The 24,239-nt window shown below is 40.5% G+C and overlaps 1 protein-coding gene across 1 annotated transcript; it reads left to right on the top strand.

The window, feature by feature from the left end:
* The first annotated feature begins 1,255 nt into the window (after window positions 1-1,255).
* On the top strand, window positions 1,256-5,461 carry atp5f1d (ATP synthase F1 subunit delta). The gene is made up of 5 exons (NM_001016516.2): window positions 1,256-1,399; window positions 2,655-2,808; window positions 3,847-3,935; window positions 4,123-4,249; window positions 5,383-5,461. Exons 1-4 carry the CDS (start codon window positions 1,277-1,279, stop codon window positions 4,243-4,245), a joined length of 489 nt encoding a protein of 162 aa, NP_001016516.1. The 5' UTR covers window positions 1,256-1,276; the 3' UTR covers window positions 4,246-4,249; window positions 5,383-5,461.
* The last annotated feature ends 18,778 nt before the right edge of the window (window positions 5,462-24,239 follow it).

Below are 24,239 nucleotides of genomic sequence, written 5' to 3'. Positions count from 1 at the left end.
CTAGGCTGTCTGTGTGCCATACTCTGCCTTCCCTACTCTGCCTGTGTGTGCCATACACTACCTGCCCTATGTTGTCTGTGTGTGCCATACTCTGCCTGCCCTAAGCGGTCTGTGTGCCATACTCTGCCTTCCCTACTCTGCCTGTGCATGCCATACACTGCCTGCCCTATGTTGTCTCTGTGTGTGCCATACTCTGCCTGCCCTAGGCTGTCTGTGTGCCATACTCTGCCTTCCCTACTCTGCCTGTGCGTGCCATACACTAGCTGCCCTATGTTGTCTGTGTGTGCCATACTCTGCCTCCACAGGGTAGGAGGGTGTGGCATAATATGACTTAAAATTCTTTCAAACATGAGAGAAGGGGCATATCCATGCAGTGAGCACCAACCATTTGGATTTTTGCTGTGCTACTACCAATAATATGGGGATGGTCTTAAAATTGGTCAAAACTGTCTTCCATTATTGGCTACTGCTTAGGCCAGGTGTTCTACACCAAAATAAACTGTTAACAGTTAATTCTGAAAGTACTGTTTATAAGTTGCCATGTTTTGTGAATTAATCAGTAGCTATCCATGTATCATGACTTTTATATTAGATGTATACTGTGTACTGAGTCGGTCCCTAACCTTAAACAACTGACAGTAGACACAATATACTGCAAATCAGCACAAAAGGAGAGGGGGGAGCTAATTGGGCAATCTTCAGAAGAACAGCTCTTCCCTACTAAAGGGCTGTGGTCAGATAGAAAGAATCCAATATACAATGTGTAGCATTAAGCCTTCCTCTTTGTTATGCTGTAGTTTTTGGTCATACTCTGGATCAATTAGCAGAGAGGGAGGTTTTACATAAGAATATTGAACTCAGTGGACGTGTGTCTTTTTTTCGTCTAAACTACTTTGTAACTATGTTTATCGCTGACATATGATACTCAAATCCTCTGACATTTTCTGTCTAAAGCTAAAATGGTACGTGAATTTACGTGAATAAAACGGATGACTGACGCTGTCTTAAGTATATATTCGAATTACCATTATAATTGAGTATTTGTTGACCTGAATTATATTATGCTTTCGGTCAGACAGGGCCCTATGACAGGTTAGACTAACCTTTCCGCTCTTTCCTACAACGCGAAAGGCACGCCGGTGGGTGTAGTTTTATCAGTTCAAGAGAAAGCACATTGTTAGGAAAGCTGCACTACATATCCCATGGTGCTTTGCTTGTTGGGCCCGAGGTGGTATCCGGTGTCCTTGCGTTCGGTCACAGTCAAGCCGGCTTCACCATGCTGTCTGCCCGTGCTCTCTTCGCTCTCCGCCGGGCTGTATTTAGCCAGGTTCGGACATATGCCGAAGCAGCTCCTGCGGGGGCCCCTGCCATGAGTTTCACATTCGCTTCCCCGACTCAGGTGACTAAGGAGCATGTATTTATTGTGTGTGTGTGCCTACAGGAAGCGAGCAGTCTGTAGCTCTCTGTGCATTTTGTATTGCAGCAGGAAAGTGAAAGTTGTTTGGCGGTGTCTAGTATTTTGCAGTTAGTATTAGTATAAGTGTAATTAATTTCTGGTAGTTTTAGCTAGTGCACAATTGGAATAATAGTATTATTATTATGCACATGGAACCAGTGACCTACATTGTAACCAACAGGACCTGTAACACTAGAGCTTAGTGCCAGTTCCAACTATGTTTGGGCCCTAATGTCATTGGCGTTTGCCAGTGGGACATGTGGGTTTCAAACATTCTTATGTGCTAAAGTAACAATATATTGAATGGTTCAACTCAAGATGGTTGTGGTAGAATATTGTAATGAAATATCAAACTGCTTATACAGTGAGGGATGTGTTTAACATGTCATTTTATTTATGGTTTCCAATATAGTGACTTATAGTGACCCATAAAGGCAACCTAATGATATTGGAAGTCACCTTGAAGTTCTCTTGACCTTGTGTTTTGAAGTGGTTTCAGATTTCCTTTCTTGTTGGTATCTCATATAAGTCACAAGGGGATCTCTGAGCTCCCCAACATGTATAACTCTATTTTGTGCATTTGTATGGCAGTAGAACTCCTGCATATAAATAAATCTGTTTATGTAAAGGGTGCTGCTTGTCTCCTCTTACCTCTGTGCCTGAAAACATAGGGAGCCACATCTCTGCGACAGCCTAAAAACTTGCCTAATAGAAAATATATATATATATATATATTATATTATAATTACACTCACTGTGTTTACATTTGTAGATGGTATGACAGCTTCTCCGCACACAGTACTGGGAATTACCACAAGTGCTTTCCTACTACTAATGGCTGTTGGGAAAGGTACACTTGTGTATTTTCCTACAGCTAGTGGTCCCTGGTATTCTGTGACCATAATGCCACATATCCCATAACAGGTTTTTATAATGAAAGAACATGGTATTCTAAAACAACTGTGCAATATAAATATTTGTAAATGTAATTAAAAGCGCACTTTACTGGCCTTTGCTATTGCCTGCCTGAATCGATTTGCCACAGTGCCACAGTACGTGGACCAACTCCTCCTAATGAATATATCCTTTCATTATGCAAACGTCTATTTTATTTTTTAGGTTTTGGCTGTTGTAATCCTTCAATTTGTGTCTGCTGAAACCTATGCCTAATGCTGATAATGGTGCTGTCTCTTCAAAGGTTTTCTACAGTGGTGCCAGTGTGAAACAGGTAGATGTACCCACATTGACAGGAATGTTTGGGATTCTCCCAGCCCATGTCCCAACTCTACAGGTTCTCAGGCCAGGCATTGTAACAGTGTTCAGTGATGATGGTGGTGCAACTAAATATTTTGGTGAGTAAATAGTGCTTTACACAGCACCATCCAGATAAAGCTAGTCTGGTTTTGTTATTTTCAAGCATTACCACCTCCAATGTTCTTTGATGAATAACATTCCCTTTCCCTCATTCATTTGTACTTTTCATTACATCATGCTTATTTCACTTGTTTCTTCCCTTCCTAGCTATGGGTTCAACATAAGTACCTTACCTGTAGTGTACCATAGTATTTGTTGTACTAATACTCACAGCAGTTGTGTCTGTCTTATTACATGTAGTGGGCTAGCCCTCCAACATGCCATACAGCACATTGGAGGGCTAGTTTAAATTAAAATGATAATGTCATAAAGTGAAGTCTGTGGTGTCTCTTATGAGACTGGGGATCATGAAAATCCATTTGGAGGGCCACATCTGGCCCGTTCGCCTCCAGTTAGACAGCACTGCCTTACAGTATGAAAAGGGTTGTGTGATTCATACGTATGTGGTGTTATGGTTGGGGGTATGATAATATATTGGAATGTAAGTTTACCTTTACTCATTTAATAAGTTTATCTTTAAATACACTTTTCTTAGTTTACAATTTTTTACAATTACCCATTCTATTCTATCTCTTGGTTTGCAGAAATTGTAGATCAGATTGTAACTAACCCTGCATCCAAAAAAACTGTAAGGCTTACATTTTAACATTATTCTTAACTTTTGTTGCATATATTTGTGTATAACCTGTAATAGGCACCTTTCATTCTGACTTCCAAACTGCTGCTTGGTTTACAGGCTAACTAAGTCCTAACCACCAGATATTTGTCCAATTCCAAGTCTGACCACTGCAAAACTATGATTAAAAAAAGTGACCAGTTGCAGATTGTCTTAAAATACCACTCCGAATCAAAGTTAATTTTAACAACCCCTTTAACCTTTTTGTCATGAACCTCTCCATTGTAGTCCTTAAAATGTACCTTTTTCTTAGGGTAATTGACCCTAGCACCAAAGCAGTGATTTGATATCCATAGATGTGTGTGTTCTGATGTACATGTTGTTTCCCCTTCTGTACCAGTGAGCAGTGGTTCAGTAACAGTAAATGCAGACTCTTCTGTGCAACTCCTGGCTGAAGAGGCAGTGACACTGGACATGTTAGACCTTAGTGTAAGTACCTATATCTTGATTTCACTAAATATTTTGCACTGAGCTGGTTTGGGAGCAATCTTTAACTAGCAAATGACAGCATGTTGGAAAAAAGTTAATTTGTTGGATGAGACAGTGTGTATACAGATGGTTCTTGGGGGGGAAAATGATTCTGCAAATGTCTTACTTCAACTGCTCTTTCCCATAGACTGCAAAGTCAAACTTGGAAAAGGCACAGGCAGAGCTGCAGAGCGCTGGAGATGAAGCTGCAAAAGCAGAGGCTCTTATTAATGTTGAAGCTAGTGAAGCTATTGTCAAAGCCCTGGAATGAACAGGTCCGTATAAAAAAAAAATAAATTGTAGATTCTATAAATACCATACATATGAAAAAATTCCTCCTAGTTTACCTTGAGATTTTGAGTAGCACACATGAGATTCTCATAAAAAAGGTATTTTTGTCATGTTAGTATGACATACTTGGTTTGCTTTTCATTATTTGTAATGGCAAAGGAACCCCTATGATTTTTTGCATTTTAGTGTCTTAGTTTTTTTTTTTTGCAGTGGTGAAAAAATAGAAATAATTGTCTTACACAAACACCATTGCCATGTTAAACAGAGCTGAATTAACTTAGGGGCTGCCAAAAAATTATACAATGGACTGTATATGGAGCAGATAAAATATGCAGTTGTACACAAAGGTTTAACAAAACATATTTACTCCTACATGCATTAATTACAATGCCATTTATATCTTTAATACCTGTGTGTTGGAATCTTGTCTTGTGCAGTTTACATATATTTTTATGCCTAAGTTTAATTAGCCATAAAAACATTTTCAGAATTTTACATTAGGGGTCATTTACAATACAGTTGCAGCATGCAAAAAAAGGCAGCAATCTTTAACAGACACACACTAAGTGCTCATTCACTCCCCCACCCCAGGGCTTGAAAATGAGCCCTGTTGTCTGATAAATAATACATTTATTTATTTAAAAATAAGTTGTAGGAGAGAAGAAAAAGTTCACCTTTTTGTTAACTTTAAGTATTTTTATAGATGGATCTATAATTAAATACTTGATTTGGGAGCACTGGTGTTCTGTAAAAGGACAAGACATATATGGGACAAAGCCTTCAGACCCAACAGGCTCAGCAAATCAGTTAAACAAAATCCCATATCTTGAATATCACTATAAAAATGACCCTGGCAGACAAAAATGCAGTCCAGTTTTACTTTTTTTATTCAGTGTGTCTGTATATCTCTACCCCTATACATAAATATAATTATCCTCATTGCCAGGGTAATTAACCCTCAGTAGCCAGATAAATTGCAGGTTTGAAATTGCTGCATGACAAAAGTGCCCTTCTTGCTCTCCTGCAACTTGATATAACAAGAATGGAGCAGTAGACTTTGGTTTATTGGCCTCTGACATGAAGATTTTCCTGTTCTTAATTATTTTTTTTTTTACAGGGTTTGTGTAGCTGTAATGTATGACACCAAGGACCCACCTACCACCACCTTGACCAAAATAAAAAGTTAAATACGAAAATTTGGTTGTCTGTATTTTCATTTGTTTTGGGTGGGGTTTATATGTTAGGTGACCAAACCCATCTTTGCATGCAAGAAACGTAGAGATACTGACACCAGAAATTAAGCCCTTATAATTCTGCCATAGCACTGTCTTTGCATGCTCTTTATAATTTTGTCATAAAAGAATTTGTCCAATGCTTTTACATTACTTACCTGATCCCACCCATGTTCCTCTTTAAGGGGGCTGCCATATTTGTGCAGCAGTAGTCCATTAGCATTAGAAAATATAACTGACAGGTTGAGAAGGTTTAGGAACTTCAAGTAATGTTTACAAATGCAGACCTATGAGCTGAAAAAAAAATAAACACAACCTATAGGTAACTTTTTATGTTATGAAAAATTATAAAAATTGATATGATTTATGAGTTTGCAGTTAGCTTTACTTCCCCTGGTCTGCTGAATATATTTACCCCATCCTTGCCACTGGCAACTTATTTTCTTGATTAACAAGGCAGGATACTATGTCACTGGGCTGTGACTTCAGCTATATTTCCTCTCTCAGCCAGTCCTAATATCTGGCCACTGTCTCTTTTTGCATCTTTGTACCAATGTAGTAGAGCTGACAGCATCAAGGGCCCGGAGGCAGCACTCCCAATATATAAATATATGTAATAAAAAAAAAAAAAAAAAGGCTGAATGCCACACAATATTGTATCTTGTACCTGTGTGTATTGACATAAGAGATGTTTCCAGATAAGGCTATCCAGCTGAGCTACTGTTTTTGTTCTAGTTATGCATTCGGGCCCTTACTGAAATATGCACATTTAGAAATTGGTATTTTTTAATTTTTTTTCTATCATTTGGATCACCATAAACTGTCTGCTAAAAATCATTTAAACATTATATATTGTATCCAGCTTAGGATCAATTACAAGATACTGTTTTATTATTTTAGAGAAAAAAGAAAGCATTTTTAAAAAAAATTAGAACTACTTGATTAAAGGAACAGTAACACCAAAAAATGAGAGCGCTTTAAAGTAATAAAAATATAATGCACTGTTGCCCTGCACTGGTAAAACTGGTGTGTTTGCTACAGTAACACTACTATAATTTATATAATAAGCTGCTGTGTAGCCACGGGGGCAGCCATTCAAGCTGGAAAAAAAGGAGAAAAGGCACAGGTTACATAGCAGATAACAGATAAGTTCTGTAGCATACAATAGTGTTTTATCTGTTATCTGCTATGTGCCTGTGCCTTTTCTCCTTTGAATGGCTGCCTCCATGGCTACATAGCAGCTTATTTATATAAATTATAGTAGACTTTCTGAAGTAAACTTTTACCAGTGCAGGGCAGCAGCACATTATATTTTAGTTACTTTTATACACTTTCATTTTTTGGTGTTACTGTTCCTTTAAAATGGACCCTGGACAGATTGCCTTCCTGTAATTTTGAGAATTCTGGATAACAGGTTTCTTAATAAGGAACCCTAAACCTGTACAATTTGCATGTTTAACACCCATAAATTTACTTAGTTGCATTAAAAAAAATAAACTATAAAGAATGCATTCATTGACATTGCTGCTGCTACAATAGAGTTCCATTCTTTCCAATGTGATATGTAGCTTTGTTCTCCGCAATTTTTTTCATTAGGAAGAAAATGTATCTTTAGCCAACTATAAGTCCTAATCCCCATATGCAGTGCAGATGTTGTATTAGGCTAATGCCACACTTGGCGTATGGTGTGTATTTTCGGCAAGCCAAAAACCACTTGCCGAAAATAGCGCCATACACTCCTATCTGTGCATGCACCCGAATAAATAGAATACTCTCCGGCGCAGGCACATGTAGCCGATATCCGCCGAAGATATGAAGTCTTGCTTTCTTTTGGTGGATATCGGCTACATGTGCCTGCACCGGAGCGTATTCCATTCATTCGGGTACAGGCACAAGGTAGGATAAATTTACAGTAGCGGGGCGTATTCTCGGCAAGCGCTTTTTGGCTTGCCAAGAATATGTCTGTGTGGCATTAGCCTTGTCTTTGCCCTCTTTACTGCAATGGTTTCCAAGCATCCACAGATCTTGAAGTGATTGTCAGGGAACACTGAAGCATGTGAGTTCTGTATGGTTCTAGATGGTGCCACCCTGAACAGAGGTAAAGTGGCTTATACTTACTTTACTGTTCTTTGTTCAATCTCCACAGCAAACCCTCATTCCTTTAGGAATGGACCACGTCAAGTTGAAATGCTCACACCTCAAGTTTAATGAGCAATCCTGCTGTTGAATGCATAGGATAACGACTGCTTGTGATAGGCCAATAAGGTGTGCAGGTGAGTCTAGTTATGGTTGTCCCTCCAGGGCTCATGAACTCGGCAATTTCCCCTTCAGTGATGCAGCATGACTACTAAAAAGGTTTTAAGTTATTGGTGTACTGTGGAGTTAATTCATCGGTTGAGCTAATGTAGAAAGGGTAAACTTCCAAAATTATGTATTTTTTCACACAGACATACCTGGATCTACAGGCTGAATCCTAAAAATTCCCAAAATCCCTTAGGCTTACTGTTCAACGCACCCCCTTTTTTATCTTGTTCTGTTGTTAAATGGTGGGTTCTGAGACTTAGGGGTATATTTATCATGCTGTGTAAAAAGTGGAGTGAACTTGTGCTCTGATTAACTTCAGTCACTGTTTACTGCTGTGCTGCAAATAGCAATGATATCACCCCCTCCATTCCCCCCCCCCAAGCTGGTGATCAGCAGAACAGTTGGCAGGTAACAAGATAGAAACACCCTATAAACCTCTGCTGGAGCATTCAGCTGCCCAAAATGATAGTGCCTCCATCGGCTAATAGCATTGCTTGTACTGTCCTGAATTTTAGCGAGTGGGCAAACAGGCAGAACTGCCCATACTGCCTCCCAATAATTTCGGGTATCTTCAGGCGTTTCTCTGCCAGGTAAAATTTAAGGCAATTAATTCAGATGTTTCCTACCTCCTTACCCTTTTAAAAAGCAGGTTACATGAAGGCTGGGAAAGATTTTACAATTGTATAGTAAAAAATGAATTCTGAAATTGTTTGCATTGCTAAACATGATCCCATGCACCACCTAGCAGGAGAAATAAAAGAAAACCCCCAAGCCCCAGTGTGACTTTGGAAAAAACATCCAGTAGTAGAAATAATAGCTTATCTGAAAGCAGTTCTGTTCTGCAGTGCCTCCTTCTATCTTCCATTCTGACTTTCCAACCACTACTGGGTTTCTAGAGTAAGTGAGAAATTCAAACTGGGGGCCTACAGAACAAGAAGTCAAACAAAACAAAAAATAAAATGTATATATAATAAATTTAAATATATTACAAAAAAATTGTAGGAAAAAATATAAATAGCAAATGTTGCTGATTTGTAGTGTTCTGATACAAGTGATTCTTCCCAGTTGGTGTACTATGAATGTAATTATCTATACATCATCTACAGATCTTTCCAAACCTTTTGAAAGGGATGCACTGAACAATCTGTTGGGTGAGCCTGCAACTTTAAGTTAAAGAGAAACCCTCAACGTTAGACACATGGGTACACTTTAAAGTTAAAGAATAAAATGCAGCCTAATAAAAGCAAATATAATTATAAGCAGCTTTCCAATATACAGTCATTAAATATTTCCAAATGTTTTACCTTTGTAACTTTAATTGCACTTGTACACAGTACTTTGTCTTTTCTTTGCTTTTCTCTGTACTGCTGGTTCTGTTGAACCCTGTGAAGCATGCAACACCTTGGGAATCAGGGCTGCCATCAGAAATCACAGGGCCCCCCAGGAGCAAGATGGTTAAACAAAACCCACATTGGTGGCAAGGGGCGCTGATGGTCCCACGTCCTCCATTTAAAATTAATCCTATTTACGTTCATTTAAAATAAATAAATACATAATTAAAATAATGATCCCTTGCCTGCAATTTCCCTCTTTGCTTCATGAGCTTTGATAACTAAGCACAGAAATTCTTAGGTGGCTGCCGGCAGGGCTACAGTGAAAATCAGTACTGGTATGAGTTCCTTAACAGCAGGGCAACAGCTAGTAAAGGCATAAAACAAACTTGCACACTGCTGCCCCCACCATTCAGAGTTTGGAGCAGTGCCAATAATTTCACTGTTGTACAGCCATTAGCCACCTAGTAATTTGTGCAATCAGTAATCCAACCTAAGAGATTGCATTTTCATAAAAACGGTACAGATTTTTTTTAATGAATGTATATTAGAAATACTGGAGTCTTGGCTGGAAGAGCGCTGAATTCTACTTCAGTCTTTCACAGAACAGAACAGCAGTTAAATGTTTAACCTGCTTGAGACTCAAGACTCACACCTGCAGTTATTAAAAACACAAAAAATAAAGATCAGCTCTCCGGTGACTAGAAATATACACATTATATGATCCAAATGTAGCAATACACAGAAAGCATGTAACACTTTGAGGCTACTGACCCTTTAAGGGCTCTTAAACACAAGGGTTTGTTGCTGCAGTTGGTCTTCTATTCAGTTTACAGGAAACATAAGCTTACACAGCCCATGCTTTTCTATAGTGTCTGTACTTTGTGTACTGCATGGAGCCACCAAATGCAGGTGGAACTCAACTTGCTGCGTAAAACCTATACTAACCATAGTGAACCATGTAAAAACATTTTCTGCATATTACTGTTGCATATGAGAAAGTCTTTTTAGCCTTAGTTCTTTGTACAATGTGGCCAGCAGGGGGAAAATAATTCCTGTTTGGAAGTGACAATGTATACTAATAACCACATATGCATGACAGTCTTTTATATGTAATTTTCACGCTGTATGTTGAAACACATTTATAAAAAGTGCCAGTGCATGGCTTTCATGGCCCTGGAGGTGATAAACTCACCCAACCAATTCTGACCCCTAATCTACATAAATTAAAAGTGATTTTTAGTTATCCACTGATCAATAGATGCGTGATATTAAGGGTTTTGATTCAATTTAGCTAGGCACTAGGATTCATTCGCAATTATGTGATTCACTAGCAAGGTCGAACTAGAGGTAAGCAGAAGAGGAGCAATGCCTTGGGGGGTTCTTCTCAGGTACCTCTCCTGCCTACCCCTGGTCTGCGCTCCCTTGCCCCCATGATGCCATTGCTCGTGCTCACATTTATTCACTTTTGCGTGCATGTGGGGTGGGGGTGGAGAATGCAGGGGTAAGGTGACCGGCTAGGGTCCCAGGTTGGCTTGGCCAGCTCCTGTTCACCGGTGGGGAACAAAGTAGCCCGAAGTTGCCTTTGAAAGGTAGCCAAGCCACATATGTTTCCCCACCGGGGATTCCCATTATTACTGGTGGAGAACATATGCAGGATATTAATTGCCTGTGGTAGAGGAGATCTCTCACAGGCAACTAATTGCCTAGTGTGTCATTCCCCTAATTCAGATGAAAAAAAATTGGGGGCTACCAGGAGCATATTGGCCAACAGATTTTTATTGGTAAAGGGATGTGGTAGCCCTAGGCTGATACACAACCCCACCCCACCATAACAAAGGATTTAGCATTTCTAGCTTAATTCTCTGTTCAGCTTTAGTGTACCTTTAGGACAAGTGGATTGAGCTTCAGGCTGATGCCACACGAGGCATAGGGCTGAAATTTTCGGCAAGCGTTTTTCCGCTTGCCAAAAAAATCAGCCCTACGCCGCGTGTGGCATCAGCCTTAAGTGGATAAATACATTGATGTAAACTAAATGTGGCCAAATGTGGGCTGAAAACTGCTGACTTGGCTCCTCTAGACAGTTGGCAGCTAGAGTCGGCAGCTTATTGGCTTGTGCATGGGGCCACCAACATGCCTGCCAGAAATATCACCTAGAATGCTACAGTATATTTATTTTGCAGAAAGCTTTACCATACCTGAGCAAAGAGCCCTAGAAGCTCCCTCTGTTTGCTTAACATAGCAAATACTATTTTAGCTTGGTCTTAGTAGCTTCTGTGCTGAAGCTCTAGCCTAGTAGCTCAGATCATACATTCTGATGGGAGGGGGGAGCAAAAAAAGGAGGGAGAGAGAGCTGCGTAGACTCCAGGCCTGGAATGAAGGATTTTTCTAAGAGAGGAATTCTGATACCCTAAAACCATGTTTACAAAAAGAAGACAAGTAATCCTGTGTTTCTTTTGATAGAGGACTCATTGCGGCTTTTCTGTGAGTGCTTATGACTGTATTTATATAGACCTTTCTGATAAAGCTTACTTTGTTTTTACCTTTACTTCTCTTTTAAGCTGGCCATACACGCACATCGTTTCCTATTGATTGTGGGGTCCAAATTATCATCGTGATAATTTTCATACCATGGCGATCGGTCATTCAGTTGAAATGATAAAATCTGTGCATGTATTGTGTATCTGACGATATGCTTGGGTAACCTTCAATGGAAGTCACTATTAAGCTCTAAACTCACATTTTGATAAATCTGCCCCTTAGAGTCACTGGTCAGTCAGGAAAGTCAGAAGTTCTTTGGACTCAAAGAATTTTCCACTATTTTCCAAAGTTGCTTTGGGTATTTTATATGCAATGGAAATCTTTGAATTTATTTTTTGTAAATTTCCCCAAATTCAAGGATATATGTGGCCATGTGGGATGCACTCAGATTACCTCGGATCCTGGTTGGCATTTCTGCTCTTGATTGCCCATTATTTTCTGTGATATTAGATTGGGGGTTTGAATCAGTCAGTCAAAAAAAGAAAACCTGCAGTGGTGGGCACTGTGAGTAATTCTTAATGCATCCATTGGCAGTTGAGCACATGGTAAAAGAAGCAGAATTAGTACCCTTGGATTAAACTGTACCTTCTGGAATACTGGATGTGAGAATGATATGCAAATGTAACTGTTTATAACTACAGCTATACTGTAGTGGATTTAGTAAGCTTAAAGGTCAGGTAGAATTAATATATTTATTTATATACCTGCATCAACTAATGTCTGATCATAGCACAGTAAGATATTGATCTGGGAGGCTTTAAAATCCCATGTGGCTAAAAGCACAGTGGGCTATGGATACAGTATTTCCAACAGATCTACATGGACTGCTGCCCATGGGTGGACAAGTCAGGAAAAGATTTACTTCTGCTGGGTATATGCACAGCTTTAAGGGGGATCTAAACCCCAAAATATGAATTGATGAAAATCTATTTAGAGTAGTCCTCTTAGCACTTTTGCATTTTACATTCAATTTTTAGTGGTTTCTGAGATATTAGCCGTTTTAGACAGTTTCAGTAGATTCCTTTGAAGGTCAAACTGTCAGAGACACTGTCTATGCACTTTGTATATACTTCTTGTATTCATTTAGCAATAAGGTATTAGCAGTTAAAAATGGAAAATTCAGAAAAATCACAGAAATTGCTAGAAATAAAAAATAATTACAAATTGCAAAAGTACTCAGAAAAGCACCCTAAGTTCATTTCTATCAGTTCCATTTTGGTGGCAGTTTTGTCATATTTGTTTCAGATGGGCTGCAAGGGTCCACCAAAGGGATTTTTGCCATCCAGACCTTCAGCAGCTTATTGGCCCATGAGTGGGGCTCAACAATGGTTCAGGTTTAAAATTGGTTGTGGAAGAGTAGCAAATCAGTTGTTTACTGATGCTCCGTAGCTCCCAGTGTATGATTTAATTGTTGGCCCATCTGGGTTTGATTTAGCCACCCACACACAGAGCCCATCGGACCCAGATCTGCTAGTTTTGTAAAGGTCAGCAGTGTATGGCCACCTTTAGACTAAAAAAACTTAATAAAGTAAGGTAAGTAAGTAATAAAGTAAGATTAGGCACTTGAAATCAATGTACCCCTTTAGCCTTAGCAAGGAATATGTGCAAGTGCACATTTCTTGTATAAAATATATGCAATATTGTTGATATACAGCCATTGGGAAAAATAACACGATTACCCTGGAATTATTTCCTTCTTTTGTATGCATATTTATGTTTAGCCACTAGAGGTCATTAAGTCACACATGGATGGGTTTTTAGCATGCCAGATGTCCATAGTACATCCATACCTCAACCTACCTACTGCTACAGGATACGTACAGGAGCCTGAGTATGATGTCTACTTTTTTATGGGGCATATTTTCCAGGGTGTGATAATGGTTTTATTTTGAATTCTCTATTAAATACTCCAAAGTTATCTATACTGGTATATGGAGAGAAAATGACTGGTTTACTAGGTTTGTATACCTCAATCTGCTATGCCATGGGGCTATCTGTAGTTAAATGAGGCTAAATGGATTCAAAGGAGTACATATATTCCACAGATAAGGGGTCTATTGCATTAATTCTTTACAGCTCTACCAACATCTGGGGACCCAGTATTATTAAACACCATGGGTCTGGCTACCATATATTTGGACCTAAACAATACATTTCATTTAGCCTTAGATAGCATTGTATTTATGTTTAATAGTCCTAGCAGGCAACCAGATCCTTGATTATCTCTTGGTTTATATCTGATGTATAACTTTTTAACTAAAGCTTGGCCATACATACACTCTGAATTATCATCCCGATAATGTTTGTACCATGCGATCGGTTAGGTTAGAAAATTTTGGTTGGATAATGTTAAATAATCAATGTGCCAAAAAGATATACAAATACATATTAACAGTTGTTAATTCATTTATTTTTAATAGGACAGGGCAGGTTACAGTCCTGCAGTGGGTCAGGTCAATATGGGTTGCAGAATTGTGGCAGGTATTGGGGGGCAGGGTAAAATACACAGTAGTTCAAGTCTGATGTAGCACAGCATTCTGCTTTGCAAGTCCCTCCTTTGTTCCGCTACTCCTGCATTTTGTTGTTTCCCCATGACTTAACTCCCTGGATTCTAGCAGGCAGCATGTGGATACAGCAGTAACAGGTGAGTAGCAGATTACAGGAAGTAAAGTTAAGGGTTCTAGAGCAGGTCTTCTCAGTAGACAAGTCATTAATGCAAAGGATAAGGCCATCTGCTGAGAATAAAATTACTAGGTCACCTGAAACCTCAGGGACACTTTACATGTTGTGCCTCTAAACATTACAGCCTTTCAACACTGATTTTCTACGTGGTCCCAGTTTTCCACATGATCTGGTAACCTTTGTTAAAGGTGGCCATACACGTGGCGATCCGACGATGTTTCGTACGACCATCGGTCGCACGAAACATCGTAAGATCCGCCACACACCATTCAGGGCTGAATCGGCAGGTAAGGAGGTAGAAACAATAGGATTTCTACCTCCTTCTGCCGATTCAGCTCTGAAGGGAGAATTTTGGTCAGGCGCCTTCTATGGCACCCGATCAAAATTTTCAAACTTGTCCGATCGGCGAGTCGTCCGATATCGGCAGCTTCCTGCGATATCGGTCGACTCGCCGACATGCCATACACGCACCGATTATCGTACGAAACGAGGTTTCGTACGATAATATCGGTGCGTGTATGGCCACCTTAAGAAAGGAGTAAAATAAGTTCTGAAACAAGGGTATCCTTATTGTAAGGGCAGTCAGGATAATAACATTTCCTACCACAGGCGATGGTCATAAGTGATTCAATGATGGAATTCAAAAGTGGATGCCTAACCATCTAATTTTGGCCTAGAATCTGACTGGATTTTAGAGTGTTTTGGAAAGGGTGAACATGATGGATTTTGTACATACCACTGTATGTTAAACTACAACTGGTTTATTTTATGTGTGGGTTAAAACCGTCTGTAACATCTAATGGAATGTGAATTGTTTCTTTAAAATCCACACCCATTTGATTTTTCTCTGTAAAATTTCTATATACCACTGTTGGACATGAAAAATGAGACATGATTAGTTGGTTATGTCATAAAATTCATACTAAGTGGAATGAGGAACAGCAAAAAAATATTGTCTTCCTTCACAATCGGCGTTTACTTCCTTTTGTCTACTGGGAATAAGGAATGAATATAAAATTTATTTTTCTTTTGTATTTTTCCTTAAATTTCACAAAGTTGCAACAGGTTTAGTCTAAAGCTCGCCATACACGCACCGATATTATATGAAATTAGATTTAGTACCATATTCGGTCCGTGTATGGTGGATTGACGAGGCGACCAATATCATAAAAGCATTGGATATTGGCTGTCTCGTTGATAGGACAGGACAGAAAATATTGATTGGGTGCCCTTGAAAGTGCCCAAGCAAAGGCAAATGTTAAGGACTGAATCATCAGATAGGGGTAGAATTCCTATTGTTTCTACCTCCATATCTGACAATTCAGCGATGAAAAGATTGTAATTGTAACGTGTATGGCCACCTTAAGGGCTCTGGCACACGGGGAGATTAGTCGCCCGCGACAAATCTCCCTGTTCGTGGGTGACTAATCTCCCCGGACTGCCATCCCACCGGCGAAAATGTAAATCGCCTGTGGGATGGCATACCCGGCCGCCATGTATGCCATCCCACCGGCGATTTACAATTTTGCCGGTGGGATGGCAATCCGGGGAGATTAGTCACCCACGAACAGGGAGATTTGTCGCGGGCGACTAATCTCCCCGTGTGCGAGAGCCCTAAAGGCATCTCTTAAGCTGCCGTTATCTCAGGCTAACTGGGTACACAATTTCCTTGTGGTGTCCCAGGTGGTTGCACGATCACAAAGGCAGGTCAACATGGTGGCCCAGTGGTTAGTTGTGCTCCACCTCTTTCATTCCAACCAGGGGCTCTACCTGCAGGAAGTTTGTATGTTCTCCCTGTGTATCTGTGGATTTTCCTCTGGGCAATAGTTTCCTACAATACTCCAAAAACCTAAAGGCAGGTGGACTGGCTCCTGATGAATGTAACCCTAGTGTGTGTGATGGAGAAATAAGAATATACTCTCAACTGGGGCAGGTGGAACTTGTGACAAACGTATGTATTACATGTTGGAGCTAAGTGACTGTAAACTTGCCTGTATGTTGGTTTTGATGTAATATTGTTTCAGCTGTACCTAGAAAAAAAAAATCTTTTTTTTTTTCTTTAAAAAGGTGAAGTTATAAGTTCAGTTCATGGGGTTTTAGAAAAGCAAAACCACAGATGTGTTACATTTTCCAGTGGTTGTGGATCTATAGACAGCAAGCTGATAGAAACATATAGAAGGGCCACCTTTCTGGAAACAATAATTAGAATTCATATATTAATTATTATCCTTCTCTATTGGCAGCAAGTTTTCTATTAGCAGCCCTATGGCAACTGTGGAAGCAAGTGACTCACAGCGTGCTGTCCCACCCACATTCCATTGACCATTTCCATTGGGTGCTAAAGGTCAGCATGCCAAAGCAAGTGGGTAGATTGCCTCTTTATCCTGAGGGTGTAGGATATGTGTTTGCCAGAAAAGGAGTTTCATTTCACTATTGTCCACGGTTCTCCCAGCCCCCTTCCTTCCTATTCTCCGACTAAACCGGCTCCAGGTATGGCTCTTCCCACTGCTGCCATGTGTCACGCTGAGGTCACATCAGGTCCCAGCAGCGCAGCGGCAGCAGCTCCTCCTGTGCGCGTCACATGTGTGACTCAGCCAAGCTGCGACCGTCACAACCCAACGCTTAACTCTTTGCCTTCCGCTCCGGCTCTGTCAATGCCTAATGCTTACACTCGACTAATCGCGTACAAGCATTAAGTTCTTGGCTGATAGATGAGAACTGCCGAGCAAATCATCAGACAGATTTGCACTAATCCCTCAAACTGGTATTAACCATATTTCTATTCTCTCAAATGAGGGTTCTCGCCATGCTGTTTCCTTCGGTAAAGCGATCTCAGGCATGGCTGCCGCATCGTGATGAGAAATACCCCTGATTGAGAATTAGACACATGGAATGTGCAGTATTATATCAGGGTTAGGAGGCAGTGAAGATGTTAAACAGAATCTCGCAACTCCCTCCTCCTTTACCCTCCCTTCCTCCCAGGCTGTTCTGCTTTTTCTTGGAAGGACTCTTCCCCCTCCTAATTCTCTTCGTTTTCAGCCCTCAACCCCCTCCTCTCTCCTGCCGTCATCTCCTCCCTATCTCACTAGCAGTTACCCCGGCTCCTACAAGCTTCAGTCTCCTCCCTTCCACCGCCACATCACACCTCAAACAGCCTCTTATGGGGAGTTTCAGCGAAGGAGTGCCAGATATGTTCGGCTGCGTTTTAACCCTTTCCTTCCTAGGAGCATGTCTGGGAAAAAAAAACCCAAAGCAACGTGTTCACATTTACTGAAAAGAAATGTAACTGCCAGGAAAGTGACACATGCAACATAAGTGGAACACATGAGACACGTGACATATGAAATGATCATACAGATTCACCACCACTGGTATTTTGGGAGTTCTACATTTTGAGGAATTAATTTCTGCCATGTGTGTCATTGGCTGGAATGTGCACATCCTGTGTGTCATTGCCATCCACCCTTCCAACGCACCTGGGCAGGTGACAGGAGTCAGGACTGACTCATTCACAAGGCAGACTTTACCCCACCCGGGCTTCCTGGGAACATGTTATATACATGCATAAAACCACACAAATAGCAGTGACTAGACACAGTCACATAAACGATAGCATGTGTGAACAATATAGGCAGCATGAAAAGCAGCAATACGTTTAATAGCAATGATTCAAAAGCAAATAGGTTTTCATATATAGAATGTATGTATGTATATCTTTATTTATAAAGTGCTACTTATGTACGCAGCGATGTACAGTAGAATACATTAATACAAACGGGGTTAAAGATAATGGATAAATACAAAGTACAACAATAAATACAAATAAATACAAGGTACAGTTGCAATAAGTCAGAAACAAGATGAACGAGGTCCCTGCCCCGTAGAGCTTACAATCTATATGGGAAGGGTAACTAACAGACACAAATGGGCAAAGGTAAGGGGTCATAGGTAAGGGCCATATAGCAGCAAGAATGAGGTAGATCAGTGCAGATCAAAAAATATCAAGTCATAATATAAACCAAAGACCAGGCTGTTGATGTGTGTCTATGCTTAGCATTTGTTGGGTAAAGCTCTAATACATGTAAGTGATACAACAGAAATGCTCTTTACAGATTCCACTATCAGCTATTAAACGTAATAATGAGTTCCGTTAAAAGAAATTGATAGGTGGACTGAGAGGGTGTAAAATATCAGTTCTCTGTTATACAAGATGTTGAAATTCCAACCTTCCTAAAAATATCCAGAGGCTGACGTCAAATGATAGCGTTTGACGTTAGGAAAAGTTCGAAAGGACAGGGTTGTACATTTCGCTGGCTATGGCTAGCCAGGAAAAAGAGAAGGTGATCAGGCAAAGAGATCATTGAATTGGATGGAGCGACAGGCCTGCTGTTCACAGGATTAGAGGCGGTTGCTCAAAATCCAGGAGAAATTTTCACTATGATGAATACACCTGTGACACATCAAGTGTATATGATCCTCAGCACAACACTGGGCATGGCAATCCTTAATAGTAGAGGGGGGGGGGGGGGTTAATCATTAATATAATACCACATGTTACTATAACCATCTTGCTATAAGTAATAAAAAGGATTAAATGCTCTGACTCACAAATTCATTTCTTACCATAGCCACTGGTGTGCTATCGGCACAGTCAAGAAGTAATTGTGTGAGGTATGACTGGGGAGTCCACTCCTCTTACCCATAACTTCTATTTTGTCATCCCTAAAATCTGCAGGATTAAGCGCAATCATCCCTGCTCAAGAACAGGACCCACCATCACATGCTGAAATTGGGGGTATCTTTGTTTCTCGTGAACCAGCACTGCCTCACCTATATACTGCTCTCTTACTGAATTCCTCTCTCACATGCATGTTTATTTATGAATTTATGTAAAATTAATTGAAATATTATAAATGTAACCTCCTGTAGAAGCATGTGACACTTTTGTTATTCAGCTTTTTTTAAGATACAACTTTTAAATTAATAAATCACCAGCAATGGCTTTAGCACTGCAGATGCAAATTGACATTTGTCTGCTTAATGTCAATTGTGCTAAACTGCACAAATGCAGTTACTTGGAGCAACCAATCAGTTCTTTGATTTCATTTTCGATCTTGTAGAGGTCTGCTATTGATAATTGCACTATATATAGATAGATTCCGTAAAAATGCACTGTATGGCTTGTCTGACCTTTGACCTCACAATGTAGGTACCTGGCGCAGAAATGTAATACAAAGGTCATATTCCATGAAATTATTATTTTTTTTTTCCAGTTTATGGCCTCTTACACACATGCATTCCACTGTGGTGGATCTTTTATGTGGTCCTCCGCAGCAAAACACAAGAAATGTAGCCCAGTCTATTCTATCAGTTCATACTTACTGGGACGTAGGCAATCACCAAACACAGTTGGAAAGCAACTGGATGCTTATGTTTAGGCTGATGCCACACGTGGCGTTTTTCCGCTGCGTATTTTCTCAGCCTAAAAAAGCCGTACAAGCCACACAGCCCGAGACTATGGCGTTTTTCAGCCTAGTACTGGTGATGTAAGCAAATCCCGTTTCCATGGTGCTAATAGTGCGAAATAGCAAAAAACGCTGCGTATTTCCGCTAGGTCTGGCAGCTGCCTTTGCGTATACATAGGAATAGCTTGCTGTGCAAATACTGGCGTATTTCAGCCAACGCTTGAAAAATCCGTGCTAAGGCGTTTTCTAGCGTATTTCCGCATTGTGTGGTTTGCTTCGAGTCTTTTCAAGTTATTTCTATGGATGATGATATTGTGCGTTTTTCAGCCGCCGAGAGAATTAGAAAAAACGCAGCGGAAAAACGCCACGTGGCATCAGCCTTAGCGCTTGCCTGGATGTATATGCCCACCACAGAGGGAACACAGGTAGGAACGCCTGTGTGTAAGAGGCCTAATAACCTAATCTGTTAACTGTATTTAAAAATATTAGATGTATGGTATTTTACCAATTTTTGAAATTCTTCACTTTAGGTCTCGGGTAAGGTTAGACACAATTTTTAATAAAGAAAATTTTAGGCAAGTTTTTTTAAATAAATGCTGGCACAACCCAGACTCTCCGAACAACATCATGAATTTGGTGCATCCCTAGTGAATGCTATGAAGGACCTAACAGCAGAATTACTGAGCCAGTCCTGCTGAACCTAAGGTAATAAGGATACAGAAGATGAAATGCATGTTCTTAAACAACAAAGAATCCACGATAATTATTGAGTTTCCCTCAATCTGCAACTGGTTGTAGAATTTAGTGTTTTTGTAATCAATATGCAGCCAATTAGTTTGTACATATCTGTAAATACATTGACCTATATCTGTGTGGCTGTATGTCAAATATATTCAATCTGAAACATAATTTTTCTGACATGATTAACATTGATGATTAACCCATCAATTTTCCTTCCTAATTTTTTGTTCACATATGTATTGTTCTCTTATACCCCTGCTCTTTTGCTTGCACAACTAAGATGTGAATAATACACCCCACACAAACACAACAAGCTCCTGCAGAAATGCACCTCATTCCCACTGAATGACGAACGGTTCTAACTACGAAACCATTTAAACATCCCTGCTATATAAAAGTGGGTGTCAGGCACATTGTACTGTGGCTTGTACTCATTATGTGGAATGCATATCTCCAGCATCTCCCTAGAATAATCTCTTTTACTGTGTTTTATGAAGGGAACATCTGACTGTAGAAATACAAGGTCACAACGACCTGCGGAAGGAAGAGCAGCTTCCGCCCTGCTGTACACTGCGTCCTTTGTTAAGCCAGGATGTGTGTCTCACAATAGCAACTCATGAGCTAGGGGAAGCCAGAGCACAGAGAGGGAGTGTGATCCTTATTAATGGAGCATTTCATGTGAGGGGATGCCCCATGAAACTAAACATAGAGCCAAGAAAGCCCATTAAAGTAAAGAATTATTTTTACAGGATTTCAATTGATAAATGTGCTGAAGTTATTTTTCTTTTTTCGTTTGCTATTGCCTGTTGATTGCAGGGACGGCTCAGATGTATGTGTGTGTTGGGAAAAATGGACCATCAACTCCATCATATACTCTGGGTACCTGATATTAGTAGGACAGCAGATTTTCCATTATAAGTTTTTAACTAGTACTTTGAGGAACCCAGTTTTTATTTAATTTTAAACAAATACTAAATATTCTTTTAAGGGATCCCAAAGCTGCCCCATGCATATGCATGCACCATTTTTCAAGTAATCTCTTATTAATATTGTGGTTGTTGATAACCATGACCGGGTTCCTACTGATAGGTGAATTTATGTAGAGCAGGGATCCCCAACCTTTTATACCCGTGAGCCACATTCAAATGATAAAAGTGTTGGGGAGCAACACAAGCATGAAAAAAGTTCCTGAAGGTGCCAATAAGAGCTATAATTGGCTACTTAATAGCCCCTATGTTGAATGGAAGCCTATAGAAGGCTCTGTTTGGCAATTACATTGGGTTTTTATGCAATCAAACTTGCCTCCTAACCAGAAATCCAAAAATAAGCACCTGCTTTGAGGCCACTGAGAGCAACATCCAAGGGTTTGGTGAGCAACATGTTGCTCATGAACCACTGGTTGGGGATCACTGATGTAGAGGTATAGGATGTGTTATTCACAATACCTGGGGTTTTCCGGATAAGGTATCTTTTTGTAATTTGTATCTCAATACCTGCTACCTGCTAAAAATCATTTAGACATTAAACACAATATGATTGTTTGCCAAAAATATTGATTTATGAAGCTTAGTTAGGATCAAGTACAAGGTAAGACTCTATGGGATATGGCCTTACTGGAATTCTAGGGAATCCCATACCTCTGTAATAAAGATGTTGAGTTTGTTTTTTTTTACCATGACTGTTATTAGCACAAAATGTATATGGTAAAAACAATATTAAAAGGTCTGGTGGGGTAGTGATATTAAAAAAACTCATAGGATAATGTGCTATAATGATTTCCCAATGGACTTCTCTGCAGACTCTGGACAGGAAATATCTGTTGATGTTGTCACGCAAGGCATGGAATTATACTACAACCTATACACCAGTTGAAGTTGGACTTAGTCAGTTCAAAACCCCCATAGATATCCAGCCTTTGGCCAAGCCCCAGATTTGTCAACTGGACACCCCAAGGCAAAATCCCCCTTGGAAGGTGCATCCGCCCACTCCTGCTGTTTACCGATCCCCTTGCTTGTTTCCGCATGCACACTCTTCAGTTCCTAAAATGCTGGGGACTTAAGTTTTGGGGATTTAAGTGGCTAAATCTCCAGTGTGCCCAGTTTTAAGCAGGAGAGATGCTTGGGCGGCATGCTGCCCCTCAAACTGTGCTACTCTAGGCTTGGGCCTTTTCCATTAATACAGGACTAAGCCCTGTAGACTTAAAGAGTGCAATCATAATATGTTTTCTATATAAAACCACAAACTATAGTAATATCATTAGCTTCATAATAGACCTTTTTGTCAAACAAATGTGGCCTGTCACACAGGATACCCAAAATAAATATACATTGCATTGTGTACATCACTTTGAAAAAGATGCACAGTTTAAACTAAAACCCCCCCAAAATTCAAGCTGCCAGTTGAGTTGAGCTTCACAGTGGGAGAAAAGATCTTACCTGCCCCTAGATGACAACATGATTGCTCATTAGATCAAATACTGCTGATTGTTTACAGAGTCATACCTATGTATGCTTTTATGGATATGGGATATCACCTGAGAAGATGACATGTACCACTGCTGAACTGCAAACTAATTTTATAATTATTATCAGTTATGTATATAGTTCGACATATTCCTGTTACAGACATCATTCACATCAATATAAATGGCATATAAGTTTGGGCACATTCCTAGAAGCTAAATATATATGTATGCATATATATTTCTCTGCAAAGGCATACACTTAAAAGAGAAGTAAATCTGGGCATACGCAGGTAGATTTAAGTTTTTCAGACTAACTCCGCAACTTATCTGCCCATGTTTGGGGACCAATGAGCCAATGTGGTCGCCGATCCAATGAAAAAATAAAACCTGCCAATTGACACCTGCCCGATTTTCAGACATATATTAGTTGGGTAGGCCTGTCGGAGGTCCCCATACATGGGCAAATAAATTCAGGCCTGGATTTGTGGCAGGCCACAAAGGCCTGGGCCTAGGGTGGCACAAATATAGAGGTGGCATGCTGCCCCATACCGAGCAATGGGAACCTCTCCCCACTGCTCTGTATGGGAGTTTAAATGCCCGCGGGCATTGTTCGCGCATCGGCCTCGGGGCGCCGGGATTGGAAATCCGGCGCTGGATAAACTGCTGAATTGGTCTAAATGACTCAAATAGGCATCTTAATTATGCCCACATATGGCCACCTTTAGGGCTCTGGCACACGGGGAGATTAGTCGCCCGCGACAAGACTCCCTGTTCGCGGGCGACTAATCTCCCCGAGTTGCCTTCCCCTGCCATCCCACTGGTGAAAATGTAAGTCGCCGGTGGGACGGCACACGCGGCGGCGCGATTTAGCGCAAATCACCGAAGTTGCCTCGCGAGGCTTGTTCGCGATTTGCGCAAAATCGCGCCGCCGCGTGTGCCATCCCACCGGCGACTTACATTTTCGCCGGTGGGATGGCAGGGGAAGGCAACTCGGGGAGATTAGTCGCCCGCGAACAGGGAGTTTTGTCGCGGGCGACTAATCTCCCCGTGTGCCAGAGCCCTTACTCTATCGCCCATATTAGGTGGGCATATTTGGGGAAAGATCCACTCATTTAGCGAGGTTGCCAAACAAATTTTATGGTGTATAGCTACTTTAAGGGCTGTGGCACACAGGGAGATTAGTCGCCCGCAACAAGGGAGATTTGTCGCGGCCG

Source organism: Xenopus tropicalis, chromosome 1, assembly GCF_000004195.4.
Source record: "Xenopus tropicalis strain Nigerian chromosome 1, UCB_Xtro_10.0, whole genome shotgun sequence".
Taxonomy (NCBI): domain Eukaryota; kingdom Metazoa; phylum Chordata; class Amphibia; order Anura; family Pipidae; genus Xenopus; species Xenopus tropicalis.
This window is presented reverse-complemented; position numbering and strand designations above follow the sequence as displayed.

Coding starts and splice junctions, on each gene's coding strand:
- atp5f1d (NM_001016516.2), top strand. CDS start 1,277: ATGCTGTCTGCCCGTGCTCTCTTCGCTCTCCGCCGGGCTGTATTTAGC. Junction 2,809..3,846: donor TGGTGCAACTAAATATTTTG/GTGAGTAAATAG, acceptor CTTCTGTACCAG/TGAGCAGTGGTTCAGTAACA. Junction 3,936..4,122: donor TGGACATGTTAGACCTTAGT/GTAAGTACCTAT, acceptor TCTTTCCCATAG/ACTGCAAAGTCAAACTTGGA.